General features: G+C 36.6%; 1 protein-coding gene across 6 annotated transcripts in view; it reads right to left on the bottom strand.

The window, feature by feature from the left end:
• The window catches only part of camk2d2 (calcium/calmodulin-dependent protein kinase (CaM kinase) II delta 2), a 31102-nt gene that overhangs the window by 10155 nt on the left and 3406 nt on the right, over positions 1-17541 (bottom strand). For 3 of the 6 annotated variants that reach the window (XM_056764579.1, XM_056764595.1, XM_056764604.1), the window contains exons 3-14: positions 10188-10247; positions 10043-10097; positions 7606-7671; positions 7103-7175; positions 6538-6640; positions 6055-6138; positions 5448-5542; positions 4761-4883; positions 4575-4658; positions 4310-4352; positions 1850-1890; positions 1-60 (exon numbers count right to left, since the gene is read on the bottom strand). In XM_056764579.1, the coding sequence (XP_056620557.1) occupies positions 1-60; positions 1850-1890; positions 4310-4352; positions 4575-4658; positions 4761-4883; positions 5448-5542; positions 6055-6138; positions 6538-6640; positions 7103-7175; positions 7606-7671; positions 10043-10097; positions 10188-10247 (887 nt within the window). The remainder of the gene's footprint in view (positions 61-1849; positions 1891-4309; positions 4353-4574; positions 4659-4760; positions 4884-5447; positions 5543-6054; positions 6139-6537; positions 6641-7102; positions 7176-7605; positions 7672-10042; positions 10098-10187; positions 10248-17541) is intronic. The other 3 variants (XM_056764586.1, XM_056764612.1, XM_056764620.1) reach the window with 1 other exon arrangement.

Raw genomic sequence — 17541 nt, 5'->3', positions numbered from 1 at the left:
CAGTGCTGGGGCTGGGCCTGTGTCTTTGGGGCCGCTGGCTAGGTTGGTTTTGTTGTTAACCTGTAGGTGGGATGAGGAGCAGATCACACATTACCAAATATCACACTGAGGGGTCTACTGTATAATATTGGGGAAACAAAATTACACAAAACAGGGAAAAAGAAAACTAGGAAGAAGATCCACAAATAGAAAAACACAGATAATCTGATGGACGTATACTGTACATACTCGTGCGGGAGTTTATGGTGTATGATCTGATGATGCCAATTTATGGAATGAATATAACAGAAACGTACAGTACACATGGTAAATACAGATATAAACATATGATGTACCAAAAATAATAATACGTTTATATAGTTCAGGCATGAAACTCTAAACTAATCACTAATCGGCTCATTCAAATGAGCCCCGTGCCATTCAGAAATACTTCCCTATTTACGTAACCATATAACATTCTAACCAGTGCTCCACATAATGCGCAATTATGAATCCCTTTTTTATCCCTCCTCCTCCCCAGCTCCACCTGTAGAGATCTGCTACGGGGGATTTACATTCTAGCAGCAGCCTACCTTTGTTATTTTTGACTAATATAAACTATTTTTGTATTGTCACAAAAGCAGCGTAGCATAGCGTTCGCCAAAATCAAGCTTATGTACATTTCTCGTCTATACTAATAATTGCTGGTTGAAATCATCACTTACGAGGGTTGCCATGACTGAAACAGAATTCCGACATAAAGTTAAAAATATAGATTTTTTCATCAGATACTATATTTTGCTGGTAAACTTTTTTTTAAATAATAATTCTATCCACTCTGTAATGTTTGTAAAACATGCTTCAAATATGATCCAAATGAACTTTAAATCTCGCTTTAAGAGCATCACTTTTCTTTTACTTTAACTTTTACTTTACTTTGCTTTGATAAATATTATAGCTAATAAAGACAAAAACTGCATAAGTGCATCAGAGACTTGGATAAAATAATCTGGATCAGAAAAGAAAGCAGGACAAAAATTCAAAGACTGAAACATGTTGTGTAAAAACAGGAGTAAATTCACAAAATTTTGTGTACTGTTTTAAAAAAAATGTCTTTTAATAGCATTAAAAGCCTTTTATTTACTAACCATGTGCGAACACATTATTTGCGAAAATGACATTGTTTGCTAAAAGAGTGTTGGGCGAAACATTGTTTCCCCATATCTGGAAATTCTTATTTTATTTTAATAAATCATTATTATTAATTTATATCTCTTGCAAATACGAAAATAATAAAAATAGCTTGTGACTTAACCTGGTGGTCCAATAGATTCTCAACTCAAAATCAAACTTCGGACCCTCTTTGCCATAGACATGGTCTCGGATTGTTTTTGGGCAAAAGAGGTTTCTAACCAACATGCAAATAATTATAAGCTATTTGATCAGCGGGCGAGATTGATTTTTGGTGAATTTCCACCAATATCAATATTCAAAATTTTATGTTACAAATTAACAAAATCAAAACACATTAAAAGTGACAAAAAAATGAGAATGATGGTAATTCCACTTAATTTTCAGCAAATTCAGAGAATGAACTGAACATTCCATTAATGACTCAAAGATACAAATTGATATTTGTTTTCCAATTTCCTTAATATATCCTCAAAAATATAAATGCTACACAGCACTTTTGTTAAATTGTAAACTGATCCAATTAAACCTCAGAATTTCTGGAAAAACATCCAACAGACAAAGCAGATCTGTAGGATGCACAATGTTCCTGCTTGTAAAATGGTTCTCAGGCATTGCCAAGTTCTGATGTTCTTTCTTGGTTTTGCCAAAAGATGAACAGGAAATAGATTTAACCCACCTTCACACCATCTGTCTTCTTGTTCAACAAGGTTTTGGCTGCTGTTAATAAAAATTAAAGACAAACATAATTATTTGCATATAAAAATGTGCAAATCTAAGAAGACACATGCAGCAGGCATTAATGGATTTTTAGTTCTCCTTACTGTGTGACAAAACCTTGTGCAGGAAACACTTAAAAGTCAAACAAATCATTTGATTTTGGGTATGGATCTCTATAAAGCAGAGCTAAGGGATAAAAAAGATTAAACCCAGGTCACAATGATAACCAGACGTAAGCAGCTGTGTTCTTAAAGATGTGTGTTTGCATTTATAAAGATACAAAAATCTCCCATTGTTCATAATTTGCTTGCATATGGTTCAAATAATTTTGTTATCTGTTATTTGTTATTGTTATTTGTTAACAAACCCAGTCTTATGGGTCAATTTTTCGAAATTGAGATTTTTACTTAATCTGAAATCTTTCTATTGAAGTGTGGTTTGTTAGGATAGGATCATATCTGGCGGATAAGCAGTCGTTTAAAACTCTGGAATCTGAGAGTGCAAAAAATCTAAATTTTGAGAAAATTGTCTTTGAAGTTGTTCATCATAGGTGCTGTAGCAGTCCATCCACTCACAATACTAAAGTTTTTATGTACACTCACCTAAATGGATTATAAGGAACACCTGTTCAATTTCTCATTAATGCAATTATGGTGGTGGTGTAATGGTGTGGGGGATGTTTTCTTGGCACACTTTAGGCCCCTTAGTGCCAATTGGGCATCGTTTAAATGCCTCGGCCTACCTGAGCATTGTTTCTGACCATGTCCATCCCTTTATGACCACCATGTACCCATCCTCTGATGGCTACTTCCAGCAGGATAATGCACCATGTCACAAAGCTCGAATCATTTCAAATTGTTTCTTGAACATGACAATGAGTTCACTGTACTAAAATGGCCCCCACAGTCACCAGATCTCAACCCAATAGAGCATCTTTGGGATGTGGTGGAACGGGAGCTTCGTGCATCCCACAAATCTCCATCAACTGCAAGATGCTATCCTATCAATATGGGCCAACATTTCTAAAGAATGCTTTCAGCACCTTGTTGAATCAATGCCACGTAGAATTAAGGCAGTTCTGAAGGCGAAACGGGATCAAACACAGTATTAGTATGGTGTTCCTAATAATCCTTTAGGTGAGTGTATTAGGGTAGGAAATTTACAAAATATCTTCATGGAACATGATCTTTGCTTAATTTCCTATTGATTTTTTGATCCAGGGTCACATTTTTCAAATATTTTTGGGTCCACGGTCAAGCCATCAATATTACTAGGATAATGAATCTGGTGAAACACACCAATTGTTTCTCAAAATTCTAAAAACCTTGAAATACAAAAAGAAGTATTTGAGCTCCAAACATGACCTGCCATGCATAAAAAGGCACAATGCATTTCGAAATAAATCTCAAGCATGCTATTTTTGATGATGAGATATCTTGATAGCGTGTGAATATTTCAATGAAAGTTTTAGCATAACAACACAGTATACAGTATAAATGTTGTATACTGTAATATAGCAAAATGTATAATTCAAGTAAACGCTTTACTTTAGTATTTGCATTATTTAATAGTGTTTAAACAGCACACATTTGTCATCGAGAGTTGCTTGAAGACGGTTTACCGCAGATTGAGTGCAGACAACCATACAAATTCAAATTCATTCAAAGCTGTTCTATGATTCTATAATAATATGTATTTTAACTTTATTTTGCTAACAGCAAAGTTTTGAGCAACATAGCTTATACAAAAATGTTTCATTCCATGATGGAAATGAACATATCCAGATGGAAATGTAACCAGAATGAGCAAGCATTAAAGATATTTTATAAGCAAGACAAGATTTACTTTCCAAATAGTTAAAAACTGTAAATTATTATTGTGATTACATTCATAAGGTGCTGTGTTCCCAACATACTCATCAAATAAAACATTTCTGCTACATTGCATAAAATTAAACAATTTAATTTAAAACTATAACAATTGTTTTATTTTGTAAATTTTTTAACTTTTAAAACACCAAATGAAAGATCTAGAGTCTAGAGTAAAGAATAGCATACTTATGAATGTAATCTGTTTGATAACATGCAAACATGGGTACAGTTATCTCAGAGGAGCAGGGATGTGTGTCAAACAAGCAAACCAGCTAACTGCTTATAGTAAAAACACATTCCCTTCTAATGTTCAATCAGATTCTTACCTCACACGACACACAGGACCCCCCCCAAAAAGAGACAAAGCAACGATGAACACAAAAGAAAAAGTTTCAAAAAGGTACCATTTCAATTTAAAAGTAAAAAATAAACATACATCAAATAATCCACAACTTAAAACAAAAAATCAAACCGTTATGTTGGAAATGTAACCCAAAGGAATTCATAAACACACACATTCCTTCACAGATCAGCGGTGCTAAACATACCTGAGAAGTTTCTTGTGACCAGCAGAGTGGTCAAAATTGCACCCTGGTCGCAATAAAAGTTTTGTAAGTGAGAAAAAAGTGAGAAAATGATGAGAAATGAAAGTACACACAGTACAAACAGTCTGCAACAGCAGAAGAAATCTGTATGCCCTCATTTTTCTCAATTTCTAATAGCCTAAGAAATTATTTGGAGGCCAATAAAACATTTGACCAACATTGTGTAAAGACGTCTGAGGAAGAGACTAAGAACCAGAAAGAACCAAACCTTGAGCTTTCTTCTGGCATTGAACTTCTTCAAGCACTCAACAGTCTCCTGTCTGTGCATCATGGAGGCTACAGTTGAGCGTTGCTGAAGAGAGAGCGAGAGAAATACACACATATAAATGATGAGTTAGGATAAGGAAAAACTTCTGAAGCGTGTGTGTTTGTGTATCCGTGTTGAAACACATACGCAGATCCATGGGTGTTTGAGAGCTTCGGAAGCCGTGATGCGTTTGGAAGGGTTGATGGTCAACATCTTATTAATCAGATCTTTAGCTTCGGGGGTCACCGTGTCCCACTCAGGGGAGGGAAACTATCAAAACACAAGTAATGAATCAGTTAATGACTGCGTATGACTTGTCGGCCTGGGAGCAGTGGGTACCGAAGAATAATTACATCAATTTATCATCAGAGATATGAGGAAGATTAGCAGATCATCACCCGAGTTCTGAGAAACCTCATTAAGTTTATTTATTGCATCAAAAACTCAAGAAATGACTGAGTGCAATTGACCTCAGATTAATAAAATATGAATATTAAAGCTGCAATGCCTTTATTTCACCTTCTCTGGTTGAAACATAATAGGTGCAGGTGACTTCACGTGCTTATCTTCACATTAATAAAAAACATTTAAAAAAAAGATACTGATACACTTCTGAATGATATTCTGAATATATTCAGAAAACTGAATAGACGTACAGTGTGTTGAAAATACATTTACCACACGCCTCTCATCAATGAAGTCAGAAACAAGATATTCTCAAACAGGGGACAGTCATTCTGATGTCTAGAAGAGTGAATGCATCTGCTGTGTTTTGTGTGCATTTGAACGCTACGGCTTAAAAAAATCATCATAAATTCAGTTAGCCAGACTCACGTCATAGGCGCCAGCCTTGATCTGCTGGTAGAGGCGATGCTGGTCTTCATCCCAAAATGGCGGATATCCAACAAGCAGGATGTAGAGAATAACACCTACATGAAAGAGAGCTCCTATTAGCAGAACAATCACAGGGGAACTTTCTTTAAGACAAATATCCTTAAGTCGATACAAACGCAATTTATTTGAGCGCTGAGTACATGGCTGAATCTAATTGGCAAAAGATCAATGAAAAGCGAACTACTGTATGTCTGTGATATTTTTTTTATTTATGATCAATTGTATTTATTTGCTCAAAATACCCTCACTGTGCCTTTTACCAACGCAATACATTTTTGGGAAAAGAACTTGGTCTGTAATTCCAAATAATTGCTGTAATATCTTTTATATCAAGGGCAAACATTCATTCAGCTGCTTGAAACCAACTTACTAGTTCTAAGCCTAAAAACAGAAAGACAATTTAGCAGAGACACTTCATTTAGCAGATCAGATTCAACGCTGCTCAAAAACTCTATCAGGCTGCAATAATTTAAAAATCAGTTAATGAGCTTCAACAATGACATCCATCGAAGCAGTGATGAGGCTGATGTTGCCGTGATTCGCTTACCACAGGCCCACATGTCTACAGGTTTGCCATATGGATCTTTTCTCAAAACCTCTGGGGACAGATAACCTGGTGTACCAGCAAAACCTGGAGAGAAAAATGAATACAGCAATTAATGATTATTCTTTCAAAGTTGGCAACCGAACACCACTGGCTCCCATTAACTTCTATTGTTTGGACACCAAACCAATGCAAGTGAATGGAGGCCAGTTAACAACATTCTTCAAAATATCTTCTTTTGTGTTCTGCGGAAGAAAGAAAATCATACAGGTTTGAAATGACAAGAGGGTGAGTAAATGATGACAGAATTTTTTTTTGGGGGGTGAACTATCACTAGGCAAGTTTACATCTGCTCTCAATTTAACCTCATTCATGCCTTGGAAATAGATCTGATGAATATTTTCTAAAGGAGATGATCTAGTGTTAACAGCATGGCTATCCAGTTATACTGGACGGATCATCCTTATGTATAAAAACGATACTTACCAAACCATGCCTGCTGATCACCCTGGACCTCAATGGCCAAACCAAAGTCAGCGAGCTTAACTGCAGCTCCCTTCATCTTACTTGCCAACAGTAAATTCTCAGGCTATAAGAATAACACAAACACGCATATATATAAATATACTGTATATAACACTGAATGATATTCATTTTCACCTGGCTAATGGGATGCTCTAAAAGCAGCTTTTGATTGAATTAAAGCTTATTTTAGTTCCTTGAACAGTGGCCGTGCGGTGATGACTCACTCCTCCTCGCTAGGTTGAAAGACAGAAGATTTCGTAAGAAGTACGACAAAAGCTAAATCTGTCACAGAGTCTAAACGGTTTCCGCCCAAATGTGGATTGATTATCGCTGGCTAAAAGGCTTTGTGTGGATTTCAGTAGACTAAAGAACAAAATATTAGATTCTCGGAAACAGCCGAGAAGTACAAATAGCTATTTTCTGTTAGACAATACAGGATCTGGCCACGTCAGACAGTGCTAAATTTGGCACTGGACGACACTCAGTGGCACTGTCTGGAGCAGTGTGTGTATGTGTGTGTCCTGACCTTCAGATCCCGGTGGACGATCCCATTGACATGGCAGTGATGAACGCTCTCCAAAATCTGCTGAATGCAGTGACTAAATGAGAGAGAGACAGCGGCAATTAAAAGTGAGACAGACAGAAAGAACAGAAGGGAAGAAAGAAAGAAGACAGAGACTTCATCCACCTTCTTCTTCAATAAAATTCTACATGTTGTGGGGCTCTGCACATTATGTAGAATTACACAATCATGTGTATGCATGCAGTCACTTATCATCTATAAATAACTCGCTGCTCTGTCTTTTCATTACGCCAAGCTCGAAGACACACATGCAAAATTACATTCACACAATGAGGTACAATTATCATCAGTATAAATATCATCATTAGAGGAAGAACAGGGTAGATATCTCAGACCCTACACAAAATTGGGGGCCTAAAAAATGTGCCCGTAAGCAGAACATTTTTGATAGTAATGAACGTGATAATGTACTGCCTTTGGGTTTTTGTGTATGTGTGCGTTCCTACCTTGCATCAGCTTCGCTGTAATATTCTCTCGCTACAATATCTTCAAACAGCTCACCTCCGGTAACCCTAAAGGTTATTAAAGTCAAAGGTGATTTTTAGAAATCAATTGCAAGCTACAATGAGATATGTGCTTTGTAAATGACAAAGCGAGAAGCAACAATCATTACCATGGAAACAGGAATCATAGTGATCTCAACAATTGAGTACTGGAGAGATCACGTATTTTTGTTTGCAAAGCCCAGAAGCGAGTTAGCATTTTAAGACTTCGAGTTCCATCGCCCCAAAGTCTATGGGTTTTTTTAATGGGTTTTTGGTAAATCGCCTGAAATAAGGTCTGTAGCGAACAAAATCTCCAAATATTTTCATGACATAAAACACACCAGTTATAACCCGTTTGTGATTTTTTTAAAGCTTTATTCGTCTGTTAAAAAGTTGCTTAAAGCGACTCCTTCTTTTGGCGGTGACACTTACACATCATTGCGCATATAAATCTCACAAATAATGCAACATGGGCACAAATCATTGTTGGGGATTCATTCACAGCGTAATTACTTGTTGTCAGAGAACACATTTTTTATAAAGTTTGAAAAAGTTGTCGGAGGATTGGTGGTTGTGACGTTGATATCGAGCGACTAAATCGTAGTTTGTTTATAGCCTTGTGTTAGCTTTATACTTCTGCCGATTATATTTTTGGCTTTTAAAATAGCAAATATTGTGCTAAGAAGATGCAGTGTATGACTGTACGAATAACGGTTTTAATCCAAAGAGAAAAAATGGTTTATACTATAGTCGGCTTGTTTTACTTTGTTACGTACATTTGCAATTTCTGTAACTTTAATAATCTTGTTTGTAGTATGGGTTGAGTCAAAGGAAATAAGCTACATATTTTATTTTATTTTATTTTCGAATACAGTATGTTATTTAAAGGCATGGTTGGCAAATAGAAGATATGTTCCTTCCTCGTTCCAGTTGTTTGAAACTGTATTTGCATAAAATGTTAACTTATATAGCGATGCCACTAAAATGTTTTGATTTGATTATTTTACAGCATTGTCATGTATTTTTAAATAAGAAATGAACTACAAATTTACAAGATGTGTTTAAAATAACAGATAAAAAAAAGCTGTCTTCCCTTTTGTCACCCTCAGGTTGTTCTATATCTGTAATACCAGAGAAAAATATTTGGAAAAATTGCTTGTAAACAAAAGGTTCTTGTCAACCATTGACTACCATAGTTGGGAATATTGCTGTTATAAAAAAATTCTGTTCAACACAAAAGATATTTTGAAGAATGTAGAAACACAAATAATACCAGTTGACTACTATGGTATGGTAGATTACAGTTTACTACTATGGTATGGTAGACTACAGTTGACTACTATGGTATGGTAGACTACAGTTGACTACTATGGTATGGTAGACTACAGTTGACTACTATGTTATGGTAGACTACAGTTGACTACTATGTTATGGTAGATTACAGTTGACTACTATGGTATGGTAGATTACAGTTGACTACTATGGTATGGTAGACTAGAGTTGACTACTATGGTAGTCAACGATGGCCAAGAACTGTTCGTTTGGTTATAAATTCTTCCAAATATCTTTCTCTGTGTTCATCAGAACAGAGAAATTTATACAGATTTGGAACAATTAATTAGTAATAAAGTATTTTTGGATGAAATGTACCTTACTGTGTCCTAACTGAGAGAATATTATTACACTTTTTAACTCTTATCATAACACTTTCCAACACTTTTTATGATCACTTTTATTCTCTACTCAGTCCTAACAAACAAAACAAAACAGCATTGAATGCTTTTTCATAAATAACCAGTGCTCATAAATAGCATTCCATGCACTTGTCTCTGTCACACTTTGTGAATTTGGGTCAGAAAAAGCATGTTGAATATGACTGAATATTACAGCTTGAGTCAACTCTCCTCGTTGCTTTCCATTTTAATGTCTACTCTATTCTGTTTATTTTCTTTCTCCCATCAGGCACCTGTGATACTTAACAGAAACTAGCAAAGCCATGCTAGTCCAGCATACAATGCAACATACATTTATTTTGTCAAACAGGCAAACCGTAGGCCCCTTATACATAGAGACAGATTGTGTTTCTTGATACCACGCACACAGCAGTCCACGTGATCTATTGGACTGCTCATGGGTTACTGAACTAGCTCCAACCATAATACATGGGTTATAAAACTATCTATATTTTTATGCCACGTATATCAGGGTCATTCAGTAATGTTGAAATAAGCGGGCAGTCTCATGGGCTCGGAGGTTTAATGCAGGCTGCCCTCTGGGCACTGTCCTGCTATCACATAAATATCAACTAGCACTTTGTAAGTGGGACAGGCTAATATTAAGCACGAACACTATAATATAAACGAAATAAAGGAGAGTTTGTGTTATCTTGCATACTCACAGATCAAAAACTAGGTAATGGAAGCCTTCCTCCGATATGCTGTCATGAAGTCGCACTACAGAGAGAATCGTATGCTGTCATTTTCTCATATTCAGTTGCCGTCATGAAAATACAAATGACTGTGAGAATGTCTTTGGAAATTTACCAATATTCGGGTGTTTCAAGAGACGGCAAATTCTGGCCTCTCTCTCCAACTTCTGGTGATCTGTAAGGGAGTCAAAAAACAGATTTGTTGAGACAATGGATGACATATGGGACATATTTGTCGCTGCATGTATCTTCATTGAAAACAGATTTGGTTGTGAAAGGCGCTTCATCATGTGTTATCTGAGCACATGTCTGCAGATCTTTGATTAACCACCAGGGGACAGTGCGCTGATATGTTGTCAGCGTGTATGCCGGGCAGATGGCACCCTGACCTGCAGAAAACTATAAATAACAACATGCTCCCTTCTCTCTTCTGTACTAATCTGATGAAAAAAACAAAACAAATTAAACTTAACTCACAAGCGGAAGAAAAACATACTTTTTAAAGAACAATGTTGACTTGACCACATTCAATTAAAGTTGACACATATTTTAAGTTGACCTGACTAATATATATCCCTGTGTATTGAAAATGATACAGTTGAAGAAAAAACATAAATATTGAAACATACTTATTTTGCGTCATATAGGCCTTTGATTGTGTGATGTCACCAATTCTTCTCATTTTTCACCACTTTTTAACATCCAAAAAATTCAGGATAGATTAAATCAAGTCCTGTCCTCATTTTTCACATTTTTTTTCAATTGATCTTACTTTTCTTTTTCCCCAAAGTAAAGTGATTTGCATGACATCATTACACTTTGATGCATGATCTAATAATACATTAAGGTAAAGGGATAGTCAATTCTGTCATAAATGACTCACTCTCTAGTTGTTCCAAACCTGTAGACATTTCTTTGTTTGGTTGAACACAGACAAAGATATTTGGACGAATGCTTGTAACCAAACAGTTCTTGGACCCCATTGACACCATAGAAGAATAAATTACAATGGTAGTCGAAAGTACCCGAGAACTGTTTGCTGTCCTACATTCTTCAAAATATCTTATTTTTTGTTCCTTTAACATCATCTGCATATTTTATGCATTCCAAAAAATCAAAATATGTGCATGGTACACTGCATACTTTTGAAATAGTATGAGCAGTGTGATGTGAGCCATCTGAACTCTGATTCATAGTGAAACGAAATCCAGTGAATCACACAATAAATGTGATTTATTCAAATTCAAATTCAAATTTGAAGCATAAACGATCAGCTCTAGGCCATGTTCAATTCCTCCTTTCATTTTTAGAGAGGCAAACAGAATAAATTAAGTTAGAAGGTGGTGCAGGGGATAAATAAGATGCACATAAGCTCATATCGCTCATTTCTGATTTCTTTCCGTAGGACGTTCAGTACATTTCAGTTTATTAGCTATCAGCTTAGGTTCATCTTCAATCTTTTTCCTCAGTCCCCCACAACTCTCTCTTTACCACTCAAAAACACCCCCCATCACCCCCAAGCTCCACAGGTAGTTCACCTACCAACTGGCCAGACATCTGTTGTCTAGCAACTATTCCACCAATCAGAAAGCAAAGGCCTCTCTTCCTCTCTGCAGTGGAACCAGCCCTGCATGCAAATATCAGAGCACTCCGGAACCCTTAAACCCAGCACAACTTTCAAAGTTATCCTTCAAACTTTGACACATCTCCTTATAAAACTGTAGAAATTAAACGACTATAAGATGAGGAGACTTATAATTACAGGGTAACTTAACACTTAAAGAGACAGTTCACCCAAAAATGAAAATTCTATCATTTACTCAACCTCATTTCATTTCAAACCTCTATGACTTTCGTTTTTCAGCAGAACCAAAAGAAGATATTTTGAAGAATGGTTGTATGTCCATACAATAGAAGTAAAAGGGTTCCGACATTGTTCGATAACCAACTTTCTTCACAATATCTTCTTTATGTTCTCGTAAGAAAGAAAGTCAAACAGGTAAGAATGACAGACTTTTCATGTGTGCGTGAACTATCCCTTTAATTATGGTGTTTTATGATAAAACAGCATTCAAGTTTGGGGAAAGGACTGCATCCAAAAAAAATTTGGAAATGCAAGATATGATCGGATCGACAACAGAGGGCATGTTCATACACTGAACAATATCAAGTGCTATTAATCTGCCGTTGAACCAAGCACAACTACCAGAATCTAATAAAATAACACTTTCAACATAGTCTATCCAATTAAAATGTTCTTATATTTAAAATACAAAACGTTAATGTGACAATCTGCGTACTTATGTTTACTACATATTTTTCGGCAGTAGCCGAAGCTAATATTACATTTCATATCTTGTTCTTCAAGTGGTAGGTCGACACCTGTATAAGTATGTCACATGACACATGGAACGACCATGTGACCGTTCTGCGGAGATGCGCGCTGCTATCGTGCCAGTTGACAAGGCCAAACGCTAATGCAATCAATCGTTGCATTATCTAAACCACAAACAAGGACTGAATGCGAGTGACATGATGGCAGGAAGACAGCGGCATTGTGAACCCTCTCATGTGTACGTTGGCTCTTTGTAAAGTACTATAGTGTACACTAGACTACATGCCACATGTCAAAAGTAGAAGTGTGTGTATATTTGTCTATATTGAACATATATAATGAATGTTCATAATGCAGCCCGGTCAGAAGTAAAGGCCTATATTTGACAGACTACCGCCCCCTCCCACACACACACACAAATCGGCTGTTCTCTTATTCAATTGCTATATGAAGCCTTCCGCACTGCAGCAGTGTGTGTGGGGGTGAAGCTGTATGTGTGTGTGAGATAGAGAGTATTCCTTCATGTTTGGTGCTGCTTTTCCAGGAGATTAATGAGAGATTTGAGATCAACAGGGGGGAGAGAGAGAGAGAGAGAGAGAGAGAAGCAATAAACTCTGCAATAAATGACCAAACCTCGTCCTTTGACTTGGCTATAGCAATCATGCTTAATAAATAAAGAAATAACATGGATCGCAGCCTTCTGATGTGTGACCCAGCTGCCTATAATCAGACCAGAACAGATTCACCCAGATTCTTTGTTGCACAGATACCGGCGGATTTACATGCAGCGGCAGTTAATAAACGATAGGGCCTAGCACTTACCCGACAATAACAATATATACTGATCAGAAGACATTCATAAGGAAAATGTTTCTTGGAATAGCATTTATGCATTGCATTTGCATTTGTAGCACTATATATGCATAAATTGTGAAATTAAAATGCAACTGAAAAACGCTGTAGATTTTTACATTTCTTTACATTACTTACAAGAATAAAATGTCAGTTGCAATGCAGTTGCTAAGGTGATCTTACCTCTAAGGATGTTGCTATGCACTTACTACGGGAGGATGTTCTGGGTGGTTGCAATTAGGATACGCATGTGTAAGCAGAACATTTTTCACAAATGTGGAATTAATTTAAGTTATTTGAAATCATAAAATGCTGGGTTATTTTCAACCCATAATTGGGTCAAAAAGGGACTAACCCTCCCATGGGTTGATGCAGAATCCAAAAAAGGTGGGTTACTGGTTTCTGGGTTATTTTAACACAACGATTGGGTTTGTTCCTTTTTTACCCAAATACAGGTGGAAAATAACCCGGCATATTTTAAAATGTGCATTAATGATTGAGTGCACTCTGAAAAATAAAACCATTAAAAGGGATCTTCAAAGCGTTGCCATTGGAAAACTACTTTTGGGTCTCCAAAGAACCTTTCAAGTCAAATGTTATTAAACACTGCCATCTCCCATGGAACCATCAGTGTGTTCAATATTGCATCATCTAATCTATTAATTGTGGAGCACAAGTGCAGACATATATGATATATTTTGAAAGGTTAGAACATTAGCTTTCCTTATAGTCTTATAATCTTCACATGTTTGTCACATAAAAGAACATAAAAAGGATTTAATTTATCTCCCAAAATCTACCATGTGAAAATCATATGAATAATATTCAATTTTAGATTTATATTCGACCATTTTTATAATTTTTTTGTATTTGGGTAGGGCACTCTTTTAATTTCTGGTAAAAAAATGCAAAATATTCACAAGCGCTTAAAGAAAAATAACCTTTAATCTGTAGAACCCTTTTCCACTTAAACAACCTTTTGTGCAACATGAAGATCAATGAAATCTTTAAAGTGATAGTTCACCCAAAAATACAAATTCTGTCATCATTTACTCACCCTCGAGTTGATGCAAATCGGAATACATTTCTTTGTTCTGATGAAAAGTGAACACAGAGAAAGATTTTTGGAAGAATGCTTATAACCAGACAGATTTTGAATATGTCTTCTTTTGTGTTCAACATTTTTCCTACAATGGGAGTCAATGGGGGACGAGATCTGTTTTGTCATAAGCATTCTTCCAAATATCTTTTTCTGTGTTCATCACAACAAGGAAATTTGTACAGATTTGGAACAACTCGAAGGTGAGTAAATGATGACAGAATTTTTCTATTTCAGCCTATATTTGGGTGAAGTATCCCTTTAAGGTTCTTATGGAAACACTGCTACACTATGCTGTCTTTCGACTTGTTCCCAAACATATTAATGTAAAAGCACAACTTTAAAATATCATTTTTACCAAATCACGTCACATTGCATGTGCCCACTCAAGGACACACCACGCTGAGGAAGTACAACTGCATCCACCCAGGCAACAGCTTAGGACAGAACATTCAGTTCTGTACGTTGAATGCTTGAGCAAGGAGAAACACAAACACTATTCACTAAACTGTGATTAGCTCCTTTATTTCCAGCCTCAGGAACAGAGGTGAAGAGCCTTCAGTGACTCCTCACGCAGATGACCCTCATCTCCCCGACACCACAGACTCTCCAGCGAGTTAAAGCCCATTAGAGAAACTGAACCACAGGTCAAAAAGCGAGAGAGAGCGACCGACACTGAGACGATGTGACTCTAATTAAAAGTGCTACAGCTATCTCTCCTCAGAATTCAGTGGCCTAGTTTATTAAAGTGAGTTTTTTTAGTTTTACTACGTGCTTTCTGACACATTATGAGCACTGACCTACTAGTTCAGTACATGCGGACCAGAATATCTAACAAAGGTTCAGCCGTGTATTGAGGTAAGGAGGAGATGCATTCTTGTACTGTGTGCGCGTGTGTGTGTGTTGACATGTACGAGGTGCTGTCTGAGAAACCAATGAGTTTATTTTTAGCTTTGCAGCACCATAGCCTCTCATGTGATCATACTCTCTCTGTCTCTCTCTCTCTCTCTCTCCCACCAAGACTGAATGACTCAACGTAGGTCAAGGAGATTCAGAGGTGGTGAAGGTTCTAACAACATTTCTGCGGGCTCATTTCATGTCTTGATTAATAAAATGTATGACCCTCTATTGCTTGTATTGAAACCTCCATTATTCACATTAAGCATGTGGAAGTGATGCTAGAAGTGAGCAAGAAATGGACAGATTCTCTGAAAGAATGGTGAATGAAACACTCCTGAAATGTGAAGCAATCTTTGTTTAAAAATGTATTGTATTATAAAGAGAATGTAGCTCAACTTTGACGTATGAAACAATGTCTATTAACAGTATTGTTCAACTAATTTTAAAACGTGTGAATTAGTATCTGATACTGATATTTTTGATGCTAAATTCAGGCCTGTTCACAACGCAGTGGCAGAACGACAAGATCTCATTCCTTTCAATGGGAGTTTTGCGACTTCTGGTTAAACAAGCCTCAGTGACTGGCAACAGGACGTGGGCGTGTCCAGCGATGCAGCAAATTCGAAGAAAGTTCAAGATCCTAATTATAAATTGATAATAAAAAGTTGTTCACCGATATAGGTTTCCAAATGGCTGATACCTAGAGATCATGTTTTTACAGGCTGTTAGGTGAAACACGAAACAAACAATTCTGTGTATATAAAAGATATTTGGAAGAATCCTTGTAACAAACAATTCTTGGCCCCCATTAACTACCATAGTAGGAAAAATTACATCAGTAGTCAAAAGTGCCAAAGAACAGTTTGCTTTCCTACATACTTCAAAATATCTTCTTTTTTAAAGCAATTTTTCCAACATGGTGGCCAAGAACTGTTTGGTTACATGCATTCTTCCAAATAGCTTTCTCTGTGTTCATCAGAACATCGAAATTTACCTATATTTGGAACCACTTAAGGTTGATAAATTGAAGACAGAATTTTCATGTTTTGGGTGAACCGTCCCAAAATCAAGGACATGCAAAACAACAGTAAACTTGCTTCTGAACATATTTCTCACAGCACCGTTTGATTAAATTTCATATTAAAATGAAGCGATGAAGAGAGAACACATGTTTTTTTTTATTGATATCAACGTCACTAAGAAACTAAGGTCTTATTTATAATAAACTAGCATTTGTCATATAACACAAATGCAAGGCGCAGGCCATTACAAAAACACAGATCACCTGCAGGTTTTGCAGTCTGCATTCTACTTTATTTCATATCTTCTTCCCTTTGTGGTTTACTCTATTTCATTGCTGCTGCTCTGTGCAGTTTTTACCTTACATAATACACAAGCTGTGTGCTGCATGTCTGTTGACCTCTCTTTTGCCTTTTTCTTAGTCTAGTTTGCTCATTTACAGTCTGAGCCTCCTCTGCCTTTTCTCATCCTCTCTCTGCCTCCTTATTACACTGCAATTGATTATATTATGTTTGCTGAGAATGTATCTTAAAGGGACAGCATACCCCAAGGTTGCGCCTGCGCGAATACAATACTAGATCACATTGTGAACATAAATCTCAGGATGCGGCGCAATGAGACGCAACAAGCGCCTTGTTCGGTTTCTGTTTGCTTTTGATTCGTTACATTTCGCCGCTAACCTGCGGTGTAGACAGCGCGTAAGATGATGTTGAACCGAACTTGCTGTAGATTTGTATGCAGCTTAGTGCTGCACATTTTGCACTTGACTGTATTTTCGTCACGTTTATCAAAGTGAAACCAGACATCACAGTGCGCTTTCAGAGCCATGTGCTCCTTTTTGGATTCTGGACAGCATCAAACTCTAGCAGCGCAACCAATCAAATCTCAGGGTTCCGCCCGAAATGTCAGCATAACCAATCGGAAAGAAAGACATTTTTAAACCACAAATGATCATCGTTTTCATGATCGATCGTCGCTATCGCGTTCAAGTACTCGTGCCCATCCCTATGTTTTACTTCTTTAATTTGTTAGTGTTAGTACTCGTTTTTGTCTAAAAGATATATCCACATACATACATCCTGTGTCACATTTTTCAATGGGCACAGAATTATTTATATAAACATATGTGTAGTATTGAAGGGATGGTTCACCTAAAAATGAAAATTCTGTCATCATTTATTCGCTCTCTTGTCAAACTTGTATGACTTTCAAGATATTTCAAGATATTTTGAAGAATGTTGTTAACTGAACAATGGCGGTACC

This window comes from Triplophysa dalaica, chromosome 2, assembly GCF_015846415.1.
Source record: "Triplophysa dalaica isolate WHDGS20190420 chromosome 2, ASM1584641v1, whole genome shotgun sequence".
NCBI lineage: Eukaryota > Metazoa > Chordata > Actinopteri > Cypriniformes > Nemacheilidae > Triplophysa > Triplophysa dalaica.
This window is presented reverse-complemented; position numbering and strand designations above follow the sequence as displayed.